General features: G+C 54.0%; 1 protein-coding gene across 1 annotated transcript; it reads left to right on the top strand.

The window, feature by feature from the left end:
- Positions 1–906: 906 nt before the first annotated feature.
- On the top strand, positions 907–13,282 carry DHX16 (DEAH-box helicase 16). Its single transcript, XM_055571027.1, has 20 exons — positions 907–1,371; positions 2,701–2,951; positions 3,048–3,210; positions 3,507–3,563; positions 5,523–5,777; positions 5,961–6,164; positions 6,244–6,435; positions 7,039–7,149; positions 7,323–7,438; positions 7,929–8,139; positions 8,327–8,425; positions 8,533–8,685; positions 10,092–10,232; positions 10,428–10,590; positions 10,687–10,805; positions 10,918–10,985; positions 11,692–11,854; positions 11,955–12,116; positions 12,385–12,558; positions 13,059–13,282. Exons 1-20 carry the CDS (start codon positions 1,165–1,167, stop codon positions 13,185–13,187), a joined length of 3,138 nt encoding a protein of 1,045 aa, XP_055427002.1. The 5' UTR covers positions 907–1,164; the 3' UTR covers positions 13,188–13,282.
- The last annotated feature ends 129 nt before the right edge of the window (positions 13,283–13,411 follow it).

Genomic DNA, 13,411 nt, shown 5'->3' with positions numbered 1-13,411 from the left:
ACTAAAACTGTGCCTGGCCCACATTGAAAGTGTTGGTCTCTCAGTTATGTCCGACTCTTTGTGACCCCATGGACTGTAGTAGGTCAGGTTCCTCTGTCCATAGAATTCTTCAAGCAAGAATACTGGAGTGAGCTACCATTTACTCCTCCAAGGGGGTCTTCCCCACCCAGGGATCAAACCTAGGTCTCCTGCATTGTAGGCAGATTCTTTCTCACCTGAGCCACCAGGCACTTTGCTGCTGCTGCTAAGTTGCTTTAGTCATGTCTGACTCTGTGCGACCCCAGAGACGGCAGCCCACCAGGCTCCCCCGTCCCTGGGATTCTCCAGGCAAGAACACTGGAGTGGGTTGCCATTTCCTTCTCCAATGCATGAAAGTGAAAAGTGAAAGTGAAGTCTCTCAGTCGTGTCCAACTCTTCGCGAGCCCATGGACTGTAGCCTACCAGGCTCCTCCGTCCATGGGATTTCCCAGGCAAGACTACTGGAGTGGGGTGCCATTACCCACCTGAGCCACCAGGCACTTTAGGTTCTCAATATGCTGCTAAGTCACTTAAGTCGTCTCGGACTCTGTGTGACCCCAGAGACGGCAGCCCACCAGGCTCCCCCGTCCCTGGGATTCTCCAGGCAAGAACACTGGAGTGGGTTGCCATTTCCTTCTCCAATGCATGAAAAGGAAAAGTGAAAGTGAAGTCGCTCAGTCGTGTCCGACTCTTCGCGACCCCATGGTCTGCAGCCTACCAGGCTCCTCCGTCCATGGGATTTTCCAGGCAAGAGTACTGGAGTGGGGTGCCATTGCCTTCTCCAAGGTTCTCAATATAGTTGAATGAAATGAATGAGTGTAATATTCACGAATGACCAACAGAGGGCGACAGAAATTCAGTAGGGGAAGAAATGAACATGTTTTATTCCGGGCTTCGCGTACAATCACGCGAGATTTGAACTCGCTCGGCCACCGTAGTGCGTAGGCCGAAAAAGAGCAGCCACTTCCGGCCTCTGCGGTCCAGGAAGATTGCTTTGGACTATCGGAAACCGAACTCCTGGGTTCTCAGGCAGCTCCATTCCGGAGCAGAGGCTCCATCCAGGAGCTCTAGGCCTCCGACCCGCCCGGCCGCCGACGTGGCAGCTGGAGACACTTTCAGGGCTAGGAATAGGGAGCGTGTGTCGCCATGGCGACACCGGCGGGGCTGGAGCGCTGGGTGCAAGACGAGCTGCACTCGGTGCTGGGGCTGAGCGAGCGGCACGTGGCCCAGTTCCTGATCGGTACCGCGCAGCGCTGTGCCTCGGCAGAGGAGTTCGTGCAGCGCTTGCGAGACACCGATACCTTGGACCTCAGTGGGCCGGCCCGGGACTTCGCCCTGAGACTCTGGAACAAGGTGCTGGGAGAGGCGGGACCGGGCGTGGGAGCGGCGGGAGAGTGGGTGGAGCAGGGGAGGGGCCCCCAGGTTACTTGTCCAACGGAGTTTGGGCTCACTTGGGCAAACTGTCCAACGGAGAATTAAGCTCAGTTTGGGCTTCCCTGGTGGCTCAGAGGTTAAAGTGTCTGCCTGCAATGCGGGAAACCTGGGTTCGATCCCTGGGTCGGGAAGATCCCCTGGAGAAGGAAATGGCAAACCACTCCAGTATTCTTGCCTGGAGAATCCCATGGACGGAGGAGCCTGGTGGGCTACAGTTCATGGGGTCGCAAGGAGTCGGACACGACTGAGCGACTTCACTTTGCAAGCAGTTACCACTTTCGGGCTGGACGACCACTTCCGTGGAGAAGATTGAGGAGGGCTTAAGGGTCTATAGAGCAGTGTTTCTCAAACAGGTTTAGGATTCATCCACGGCTTTTGTTAAAATGAGGATTCCGATTCGGTAGGTCTGGGATGGTTTCTTCCTTTCTTCATTTCTAACAAATCTTACAAGTTTCCGGGTGATGCTGGAAACTTACCCACCCTTCGAAGAGTGAGGCTATAGAAGAAATGTGTGGGCAGTGTTGTGGGAGGGTAGAAGTGGTGTAGCGGTGATGGCGAAAAGCAGGCCCACAGATTCTCTGGAATTTGTTGGGTAGAGAAAGGGGAAGAGTAAAGGTGTAATGGTGAGCTCCTGCAAGACAAGACTGTGTTTTTCGTCTTTGTATTCATACCATCTAATTGTACCCTGCAGAACAAGACCTCAGAAATATACAGTAAGACTAAAAGTGTTAAACTTGTTCAGAGAATGGCAGATAACCTGGTGTGGCTGTCCCATATGCACTTGGTGAAAGATGAGGTTAGAATGTACTTGATGTGAGGGTAGGAGCTCAGTGTTAATCTGTTCACCAGGGTATCTCTGGAGGCTGGTACAGTGCTGGCCTGTGACAGGGCTCTGCAAAACAATCTGGACAATCCTTGTCCAGTCCTTGGGTAGGACTGACTTAGTCATTGGGGAGAACAGAGGCTGAGCAGTCGAGAATTGGGTGTGAGAATGTAAACTCTGTGAGGGCAGGAAGTTTTGTCTCTTTATCCCTATATCCCTAGTACCTAGCAGGGGGTGCACAGGATAGGCTTAGAAACTAAGAGACCCCATTCGGGCTGATGGAAGTGGTGTGAAGCCTTGGGGAAAAGAGAGAATGACAGCTGGCTTAAGATTAGTTACTCCTTAAATTAGGAACCGGGCAGAGTAGGTGGGCAGAGATCAGGAGTTGCTCACATCCCCTTGACTTCTCCTCTCTCTCCCGACAGGTCCCACGGAAGGCAGTGGTGGAAAAGCCAGCTCGGGCAGCTGAGCGAGAAGCCCGAGCCCTGCTGGAAAAGAACCGCTCTTATATGTTGTTGGAGGACAGTGAGGACAGCAGCGAGGAGACTGTGGGCAGGGCCGGGAGCAGTGTCCAGAAGAAGCGGAAAAAACGGAAACATCTCAGGAAGAAACGTGAGGAGGAAGAGGAAGACGAGGAGGAGGAACAAGTTTCTGAGAAAGGAAAGAGAAAGACAGGGTAAGTCAGAAGTAGGGGGCGAGAGAATGGGGCAGGTGGTTGATGGGACAGGAAGCCTCTGAGTGCCCTCAGTTAATCCTCTGGGCTGGGCTGCAGGGAGAAGAAAGAGCAGACGGAAAAGCCAGAGTCTGAGGATGAGTGGGAGCGGACAGAGCGAGAGCGCCTTCAGGACCTGGAGGAACGTGATGCGTTTGCCGAGCGGGTTCGGCAGCGGGACAAGGATCGGACTCGCAACGTCCTGGAGCGGTCAGACAAGAAGGTGCGTTGGAGCAGCACGTTCCCTCAGTTCCCACACACACCCCTGGATCCGGTCTGAGGTTGCGTGTGACCGCAGATAGTGATCTCTGGGAAGACAAGGGGCCGCCTCCAGTAGTCTGGTTATCTCTTTGGGTCTTTGGGCTAAGGTGGCTCTCTGCTGAACCTGTAACCACAGAGATTCCTCAGTGAAGGGGGGACATTTCTTTGTGCTAGGGAACATCTGAGTGATGCTTGTGATTCTAGACAGGAATGGCTGTGGGCGTGGGGACTTTGACCAGTCTTGCCTTCTTCTCCTAGGCTTACGAAGAGGCTCAGAAACGCCTCAAGATGGCTGAGGAAGACCGGAAAGCTATGGTGAGTCCCTGTGCCCAGAAAGACAAAGGGAAAGACTTCCTGATGGAGTGGTTAGGGGTAGGGAGGAAAGATGCAGAGGAAGTGGGGTGGGGGGTGTTGGGTCTCTGGTTGAGGGGCCAGCTAAGGATAGACTTAAACTGTAGTGGGAAGAAAGTGGCCCAGAAACCCTCTGACTCCTTAGGATCAGATCAGACTGTATGTTAGTGAGGGGAGTATTTCCCTGTTCCTGGGACTTAAAGAGGTGTACTCAAAAGGCAGCTGGAAGGTCAAGGGGCTGGCTGGAGGACAGGGGCAGGGCAGGGTCATACTGCCCAGGGATGTGCTGACCCCTGAGCTTGTGCACACCATCTCCGGATACCTTCCTACGGTCTAATCCCTCCATTTCCCTACCCCAGCTCCCACTCCCCCGGGCCTTGTGATCACCCACTGATTTTCAGAGTTGGTCTTCTCACTGCACAGGGACTGAGCCCTTATGATTCATGCACTAGACTTGTTACAGGGAAGCCTCGATACGGTTGCAGTTTTCTGAAGGCCTGGCCTTCCCATGTAAGTCACACTTAGATTTCCCCCAAAGAATTTCGAGACTCTTGGTGTCTTAACAATGCCTTAGTGGCCATCGGGTCTCCCTTGATGTATTCATCTCAGGTTACACCCCAGAAAGTGACTGTAGCCAGAGACTTCTGAGCTGTCTCTTGGTGCTGATGTAGTATTTTTACTTTCTTGAACTTTTCTTTCCTTTTTTAATTATGAAAATTTTCATAATTTACACAAATAGGAAAGTTGAAAGAATAGCATAGCATCTATCCAGACTGTTTGGATTAAAAAATTGCTAATACCATGTGCAGCATTTTCAGTGTTTGTGTACGTGGCAGCTTTTTGGGTCCTTTTTGAACCGTACGAAAGTTTTAGACATCGTGGCGTTTTATGCCATCAGCATGTCTCTGGTGTCTGCAGACATTCTCACACAGCGCCACTGACACACCCAAGAAGATGAGTCTTATGCATCAGCTAAGAATCTCCCCACAATAAGATTTCCTCAGTTATCCCAAAATGTCTTTAATAACTGCTTTTTCCAAACTGGAAGCCAGTCATGTTTCATGCGTTGCATTTGAGTGTGAGGTCTCTTCAGTTTGTTTCATTTTCCTCTTCTCTCTGTCTCATCTTGTACACCATGTCCTACATTCTGGATTTATCTGATCCGTATCATGTGGTGTTAAGTTCTGTCCCAGTGCTTACTTTAAAGTGGAAATTGGGTCTTGCAGCTCGCTTAGACTCAGATTAAACAGCTGTAGCAGCAGCGCCTCTTGGGTGGTGGTGTGTACATCCTATGGTGGGGCGAGGGGAGGGTACTGTCCAGCGGTGTGCCTGTCAGGCCGAAGGAGAATTCGAGTGTGGTACTCAGATCAGCTCATGAGCATAAACTCATTTTAGTGTATCCTGGAACAAAAAAACCAAGCAATTAAGTATCAAGTTGGCCAAAAAGTTCATTCAAGTTTTTTTCATAAGATGTTACAGAAAAGCCCAAATGAACTCTTTGATCAACTAGATACACTTGCCCCCAAGGTGAGGGCCCCTGGTGGATTCTGAGTGTCTCAGTTGTTTTCAATTGGAGACCTCTGGCTCCACATCATGGCATCAGCCGTCATGTTTTCCCTTTACACTGAGTCGAACAAAATAGCAAGGGTAGAATAGAAAATACACACATAATCATTCTGGTGAATCGATGTTGGCAAAGATGGTGAGGCTGCCTGGAAGGACCGTCGGAGCTGCTGGAAGGCAGCGTGTGGGCCCTACGTTGGGCTCCTCGTTAGGCTGTTCAGTGAAAAGGGAAGGATGGTGGAGGACACATCTTTAGGTTCCCGGGCCGGCCTGCCCAGGAAGTTGTGCCTCTTAGAGGGACAGGGGAAAGGGGTCACTCTTCTAGCGAGGGGAGGCTCTGACTGCCCTGGCCTGACCCAGGTCCCTGAGCTGAGGAAGAAATCCCGCCGAGAGTACCTGGCCAAGCGGGAGCGAGAGAAGCTGGAAGACCTGGAGGCTGAGCTGGCGGATGAGGAGTTCCTCTTCGGGGACGTGGAGCTGAGCCGACATGAGCGCCGGGAGCTCAGGTACAAGCGGCGCGTGCGGGATCTGGCCCGGGAGTACCGGGCGGCTGGGGAGCAGGAGAAACTGGAGGCCACCAATCGCTACCACATGCCCGAGGAGACCCGAGGACAGGTGAGGCGAGGGGTCGCCGCTTCAGCCCAGGTGCCCGAGCGGAGGGGAGGGAAGGCTTCGGGGACTAGGGCGGCGGCTTGGCGGGCCCTCCCTTGTCTTGCCTTTCTCTGTGGCAGTAGCAGCTGGTGAGGGGGCGCTGGGCAGAGAGCGCAGCTCTGTCTCCATGTCCCTCTGTCTCCGTAGCCGGCACGCGCAGTGGATCTAGTGGAGGAGGAGTCCGGCGCCCCTGGGGAGGAGCAGCGGCGCTGGGAGGAGGCCCGGCTCGGGGCAGCATCCCTGAAGTTTGGGGCCCGAGATGCTGCCTCCCAGGAGCCCAAGTATCAGCTGGTGCTGGAGGAGGAGGAGACCATCGAGTTTGTCCGGGCCACTCAGCTCCAGGGCGATGAGGTGAGGGTGGGGGGCGCAGGGACGTCCTGAGGAGCCTGGCGCCGGCCCTGATGCTCACAGCCCTCTTCCCCGTCCTTAGGAGCCGTCGGCCCCGCCCGCCCCGACTCAGGCTCAGCAGAAGGAGTCCATCCAGGCCGTGCGCCGCAGCCTTCCTGTGTTCCCGTTCCGCGAGGAGCTCCTGGCCGCTATTGCTAATCATCAGGTCCTCATCATCGAAGGCGAGACAGGCTCGGGCAAGACCACCCAGATCCCTCAGTACCTCTTTGAGGAGGTACGACAGCCACTGACCAGCGCTGTGCTGGCAGCTCCTTTTCACGGGGTTTTATGTCATTGCTCTCCCTTTTCATCTCACTCCTTTAGCCTTTTCTGCTCGGTAGTGAGGGTCTTCAAAGGAAGGACCACACCCTTTTCCCGTTGCCCTTCTCACTTCCTGCCACGGGGTCCATGCCTGGGAGGCACGCTGTGCCTTTGCCTCGGCAGGAGGTGGAGATGGATAGACGGCAGGTGGGTGTGAACTCGGACCCCGCGCTCCACCAGCCTGGCCTCTGCAGGGCCAGAGAATGAGGACTGAAAAGACCTCGCCTGCTTTTGTGCTTTCCTTTGTTCCCCTTGCTTTGGGGTCTACCCAGCCAGTCAGTCCTTTTCCAGCTCACATCTCGTAGAGCCCTGAACCTGACGACCCAGCGGGCTGGGACTGCCAGGACTGGGTGAGGACCCTTTGGGAGCTCCACGTCTGCCATCCTATCTGTTGATCTTTGTCTGGTTTTCGGCTTCTGTCTGTTCCTCTGTTCCTGCTGCCCTGGCCTGCATTTCCAGCTTCTCTGAATTGCATATTTAGCAAAGGGAAAGCCTCCTCTTTATTCTTGTCATGCAGGGTTACACAAAGAAGGGTATGAAGATTGCCTGTACCCAGCCCCGGAGAGTGGCGGCCATGAGTGTGGCTGCCCGAGTGGCCCGGGAGATGGGTGTGAAGCTTGGCAATGAGGTGAGACCTGTGGGGACTGAGGGTTGCGGGGAGCCCCTCGGGTCTGGGATTCAGCCCCAGCCGCCCACAGGCTCCCCCTGCCCCCCACCGGTCCAGGTGCTCGCCCTTGTCCCCTCGCCCTCCCTCCTGGGAGCACCAGCCCAACTGTTCATCACTCCCGGACCCCTCAACAGGTTGGCTACAGCATCCGCTTTGAGGACTGCACGTCAGAGCGAACCGTCCTGCGCTACATGACGGATGGGATGCTTCTCCGGGAGTTCCTCTCTGAGCCTGACCTTGCAAGTTACAGGTCTGCACAGCTCCCCCAGCTCCCATGGGAAGGGGAGCCACCCACCCTCGTTTCCCTCCCGTCTGCTGCTCTCCTGACTTTTAGCAACTTCCTTTATCATATCTTTTCATCTCTGGCTTTTCTCTCCTTCCTTCCCACCCTGTTTTCTCACTTCCAACAGCCAGTTTGGCCCTTGTCTTCTTTTCTGACTTATACACCGGTTCGTGAATCTTTATGGTTTTAACCGTCCTAGAACTGAGATGGGCCCAGAGAGTTAGGGTTAGATCATGGGTGCTGTTGTCTGCCCAGGCTGGGAGATGCTGTAGACTCACAAGCCCCCTCCTTCTCTGACTTTCTGTTGTCTGTCTTAACTGGGATGACTGGCCTCTCTTTGGAGCCCCTTCCTCCCACATTCACCCTTTGGCTCTTTGCTTTCTTCTGTTTCTCTCCTCTGGAGGTCCCAGTGTCCCGCCCCCCCCCCAGCTCACTGCTGCACCCGTTCCTTCCCCAGCGTGGTGATGGTGGATGAGGCCCACGAACGGACCCTGCACACAGACATTCTCTTTGGCTTGATCAAGGACGTTGCGCGATTCCGACCTGAGCTCAAGGTCCTGGTGGCTTCAGCCACACTGGACACGGCCCGCTTTTCCACCTTCTTCGATGACGCCCCCATCTTCCGAATCCCTGGACGCAGATTTCCAGTTGACATCTTCTACACCAAGGTGCCCCCTCAGGGAGGGTGGGCTTAAGTGTGAAGGCAGCAGAGCCTTGGAGGAGATTGGCCTTGGAGGGAAGGATGGGATGAGAGTCCTGAGGGGAACTGGGATGAAGTGTATGTCGAGGTGGGAGGAGAGGAAGGGGTTTGCTGGAGCAGGTGGCCCTCCCGTGACCCCGCGTCCTCCTGCCCAGGCTCCAGAGGCGGACTACCTGGAGGCCTGTGTGGTGTCCGTGCTGCAGATCCACGTGACTCAGCCCCCCGGGGACATCCTGGTGTTCCTGACAGGACAGGTGCGATGTGGGGCAGGGCTGGTGTATGTATCCTGGGGAAGACTGGGCTGGTGGGTCAGCCCTGCGTGACTCTGGGTCCCGTGCTGCTGTCCCCAACCCAAATCCAGGAGGAGATCGAGGCTGCCTGCGAGATGCTCCAGGATCGCTGTCGCCGCCTGGGCTCCAAAATCCGGGAGCTCCTGGTGCTGCCCATTTATGCCAACCTGCCTTCCGACATGCAGGCGCGGATCTTCCAGCCCACGCCCCCGGGGGCACGGAAGGTCAGTTGGAGAAGCCCACATTCATCATCCCCTATGGTTCATGCAGTTAGTAGTGAAAAGGAAGGAATGCGCATGCCCTGTGCAACGTGTGTCCTGGCACAGCTGCGAGGCTGGGTGGCAGTCAGCCAGCCCCTCACTGCTGGCGCTGGAGAGGGTGACAACAGCAGGGACAGAGAGATAGTCAAATGCATGGTCCAGAAAGTGAGTGTGGCAGAGATGCAATGAGAAGGGAGGGTCTGGGTTTGCCAGGAGGCAGGATTTGAACTGGACCTTTAAGGAAGATGCTGGGAGAGTATCAGAGGAAGGCCTAAGGGGTGTTTGAGGTCAGAGTAATCTAGCAGGCTTAGTGGAAGAGTCACATGGCAAAGTAAGGGGAGACCAGCTGAAAACAACTTGGGATGGGCGGTTAGAGAGAGCCTTTGATGGCAGGAGGAAGAGTGTGGACTTCAGACCAGTGAATGGTCATCAAAGGACTGTGAGCAAAGATGTAACTTTCCACAAATATTTACAGGGCTCCTCCCACTTTCCAGGAACTATTCTAAGGGATGAGGATACAGTGATGGACTAAACAAAGTCTCTAGCCTCAGGGAGTTTAGACTAACAGAGGTTAGGAAATAACACATAAATATATAATGTCAATTCGTGACAAAGGCTCTGAAGAAGTACAGTGCACACCCAGGGGAGTCGCGGTGGGGGGAATGAATGGCAGGAAGGTATTTTCCTTAGGGTGTAGGAACACCCCCTGTCTGATGAGGTGAGAGTGAAGCTGGAGCCTCAGCCAGGCAAGGGAGGGTGCCAGGCTGACATCTGATCCAGAAGATGCGCCAAGTGGAGGGAATAGCGCACGCAGAGGATGGGTGTGAGGGCAGGGGTGGGGCGAGGAGCCCTGATGTTCAGAGATGAGATGGGAAGGGTAGCCAGGGGCTGGAGAACTTGGGGCCTAAAAAATCTTGGCTGTGATTGTCAGGTAGGATGGGAACCACTGAAGGATATAGGGAGTGATGTAAGAGGCTCACATTTTAAAAGGATCATTCTGGATGCTGTGTAACCAGGGGCAGGAGTAGAGCAGCAAGACTCATCAGGGGGTTTATTTTAGGAACTAACATATGAAGGTGATTATGAAAGCAACAGTGGGAGAGATGGGGCAGGAGCCTAACTCTCTCAGCTCCCATCTCTGAAAAAAACTGCTGAACCCTTTTCCTTTCCTTTCCTTTCCTTGTTATGCCCTGCTTACCCCCACGTCTCTCTGTCCTCTCTGCTGGTCTGTTCCCCTCTCCTGACCCTGGCCACAGATCGCTTCAGCTCCTGCTCCTTTGCCCCTGTTTGTCCACTCCTTATCTTCCAGAATGACTTCTGGGTAACTAGGTGGGTGGAGTTTCCAGGTGACCCCACATCCTCTCATTCAGGTGGTTGTGGCAACCAATATTGCTGAGACCTCGCTCACCATTGAGGGCATCATTTACGTGCTGGATCCAGGGTTCTGTAAGCAGAAGAGCTACAACCCCCGCACAGGCATGGAATCACTCACTGTCACACCCTGCAGCAAGGTGGGCCTGGACTGGAGTGGGGTCCCCATGGGGCGAGGGGGACAACAGGCCAACTCAGAAGCAGTGGGGATAGCTCAGAGCAGGGGGGTTAGCGGTCTGCACCCACACCCCCCAGATTTCTTGCAGAAATACCACCCTGTCTCTTTTCCATCACCAGAGTGTCAATGGGCCTGACAAACGGTCCTTTCTTTCCAGGCCTCCGCCAATCAGCGAGCTGGCCGGGCAGGTCGGGTGGCTGCGGGGAAGTGCTTCCGCCTGTATACCGCCTGGGCTTACCAGCATGAGCTGGAGGAAACCACGGTGCCCGAGATTCAGAGGACCAGCCTGGGCAACGTCGTGTTGCTGCTTAAGAGCTTAGGTGACTGGGCTCCCCAGTCCTCTGAGAGGGTAGGGTGGGGCTGCCATCACTGGTCATGCGAAGGACTCTGTCCTAACCCCGCCCATCCTTCTCCAGGGATCCATGACCTAATGCACTTTGATTTCCTGGACCCCCCGCCATACGAGACCCTGCTGCTGGCTCTGGAGCAGCTCTATGCGCTAGGAGCCCTCAACCACCTTGGGGAGCTCACCACGGTGAGGTGGGAGGGCAGTGGGCTGGGGTGGGAGGAAGGCTGGGGTGACCCCTTGAGGGGCGGGGGGACACCTGGAGAAGGAGTGGCCTCAACTCTCTCTTTCCTCTCCTTAGTCTGGTCGAAAGATGGCAGAGCTGCCTGTGGACCCCATGCTGTCTAAAATGATCCTGGCCTCTGAGAAGTAAGCCCTTGACTCACTGGCCTGGCCGGGCCCCTGGCACACACACTGGCCATGGCTGCTTCTGTCTCTGGGGCCATCTTTGTGCGCTTTCTTTTCCTCTCCACCACATTATTCTTTAAGTTGTTGGATAACTCTTATTGCCCTTTTGAGGTCCACAAGGGTCAGTCAGACACCGTCAGGTCTTTGGTTATGATATCAAATGGGGTGAGATAGCCAAGAATGTAGAAAATTTGGGGGCATGAACAAAAGTGGAAGACTTTTTATCTGTGAGGAGTGCTGAGGGAGGGCTGGCTTGGAGACTTAGTCTCTCCTCCGGTTTCCGACTAGAGCATTTAGGTGCAGCTGTGGGGGGACCTTTTTAATGCCATCCCTTGGCTGTGGTTAAAGTTAAAGGTCATTACATGAACTTAAAGGAATTGCTGTAATGCACACCTTCTTACTGCAGAACCCTCACGATGTTTTCCTGCCCCTGCCTCCCTGCACGTCTCTCCTGTTACTGTTTTATCTACAGCCTGACCTCACCTCCTGGACCCCCATCCTGCTGCCCCTGCTACCAAAAGCAGTCTGCTCTCTGATTTGTAGCCGTCAGCCCATCCTGCAGCCCCTGCATGAGGACATCCGTCACACCGCAGTCCCTTTCGTCTTCACTGGGTCTGTTCCTCTGTATCTTGCTTTGAGCTCTCATATTTCTCCCTTCCTGCCCCAGGTACAGCTGTTCAGAGGAGATCCTGACAGTGGCTGCCATGCTCTCTGTCAATAACTCCATCTTCTACCGACCCAAGGACAAGGTCGTCCATGCTGACAATGCTCGGGTCAACTTCTTCCTCCCTGGTGGGGACCACCTGGTTCTGCTGAATGTTTATACACAGGTCCCTGGGCTTGGGTGAATGGGAATGAGGAGGGCACAGGGGACTCTGGTCCTGCTGTATAAACTTAACATCCCCTTTTTCCCTCCTTCTCTCTTCACAGTGGGCTGAGAGTGGTTACTCTTCCCAGTGGTGCTATGAGAACTTTGTTCAGTTCAGATCCATGCGCCGAGCCCGGGATGTGCGGGAGCAGCTGGAGGGGCTCTTGGAACGTGTGGAAGTTGGTCTCAGTTCTTGCCAAGGGGACTACATCCGTGTTCGAAAGGTCAGCATTTCCTTAGTCTAGTCTCCTGCCGTCCACCCATTATCTCCTGAGGAGCAAGCTTGTCTGGGGCCAGCGACCTGAGAATGTGCCCCTTTCCCTGGGGAAGGTGGGTTCCCCTTGTTCTTTCTTCCTGGGGCACTGGAGGTCCTTACCTTCCTAGGTCTCCCAAAGTGAAGTGAAGCGAAAGCCTGCACTAAAAAGGTAGCGAGTGCTGAGGGTCCCTGGATGCGAGCCTTTCCCATTGACTTCCTTTCCCGCCTGCTTCCAGGCCATCACCGCTGGCTACTTCTACCACACAGCACGGTTGACTCGCAGCGGCTACCGCACAGTCAAACAGCAGCAGACGGTGTTCATTCATCCCAACTCTTCCCTCTTTGAGGAACAGCCACGCTGGCTGCTCTACCATGAACTTGTCTTGACCACCAAAGAGTTCATGAGACAGGTGAGGGCACCTTGGCCTGCCCAGGCAGGTGGCTTGTGTGGGAGATGGTATTCTGGCATGCGAAAAACCCAGGTTCAGGTTGCTGGGACTGGCAGAGAAAGAGGAAAGCAACTTGGTTTAAGGTAGGATAAGGTAGAAAGGCATCCATTCTAAAGCTGTCTCACCATCCGCTAAGATCTAACTGTTCCTTCACTAAGTGCTGAATGCATTGTCTCAGTGCCTCAGGGGCTGCAGTGATAATGGTGAACAAAGCAGGTGTGGCCTTTGTCTTGAGTGTATTTTAGTCTTTAGGTTCAGGCTTTTGTTTAGAGTTAGCTTACTTGTGCTCTTGAACAACATATAACAGAGTGTTGGGATATAGAGTATTAGAGCCAGATACCCATTTCTCTTGCCCTGCAGACAAAGGGGAAAGAAGAGAACCTTTTTAAAAATCACACACATCTCAGAATCTAGGCTGGACAAAAGAGAATCTTGCTGATTTTTTTTCTCTCCTCCTGCAGGTATTGGAGATTGAGAGCAGTTGGCTTCTCGAAGTGGCGCCCCACTATTACAAGGCCAAGGAGCTAGAAGATCCCCATGCTAAGAAAATGCCCAAAAAAATAGGCAAGACACGGGAAGAGCTAGGGTGAAGAGCAGGGAACAGAACAATCAGAACCTAACACCAGCTCCTTTTCCTTCTGTACCTTATTTAATATCTATTAATAAAAATATTTTTAGAATAAAACTATGGGGAACTTTTTTTTTGGCCACTCGGTTTGTGGGATCTTAGTTCCCTGACCAGGGATTGAATCCTTGCCCTCAGCAGTGAAAAGTGTGGAGTCCTAACCCCTGGACCACCAGGGAAATTCCATGG

Source organism: Bubalus kerabau, chromosome 3 (assembly GCF_029407905.1).
Source record: "Bubalus kerabau isolate K-KA32 ecotype Philippines breed swamp buffalo chromosome 3, PCC_UOA_SB_1v2, whole genome shotgun sequence".
NCBI lineage: Eukaryota > Metazoa > Chordata > Mammalia > Artiodactyla > Bovidae > Bubalus > Bubalus kerabau.
The sequence above is the reverse complement of the archived record's forward strand: the minus strand, read 5'-3'. Positions and strand labels throughout refer to the sequence as shown.

Excerpts from the sequence above, each read along its gene's own strand:
- DHX16 (XM_055571027.1), top strand. The coding sequence starts at position 1,165 with ATGGCGACACCGGCGGGGCTGGAGCGCTGGGTGCAAGACGAGCTGCAC. Across the intron at positions 3,564-5,522 it reads AGGAAGACCGGAAAGCTATG|GTCCCTGAGCTGAGGAAGAA; the intron begins GTGAGTCCCTGT and ends GGCCTGACCCAG. Across the intron at positions 10,591-10,686 it reads GTTGCTGCTTAAGAGCTTAG|GGATCCATGACCTAATGCAC; the intron begins GTGACTGGGCTC and ends ATCCTTCTCCAG.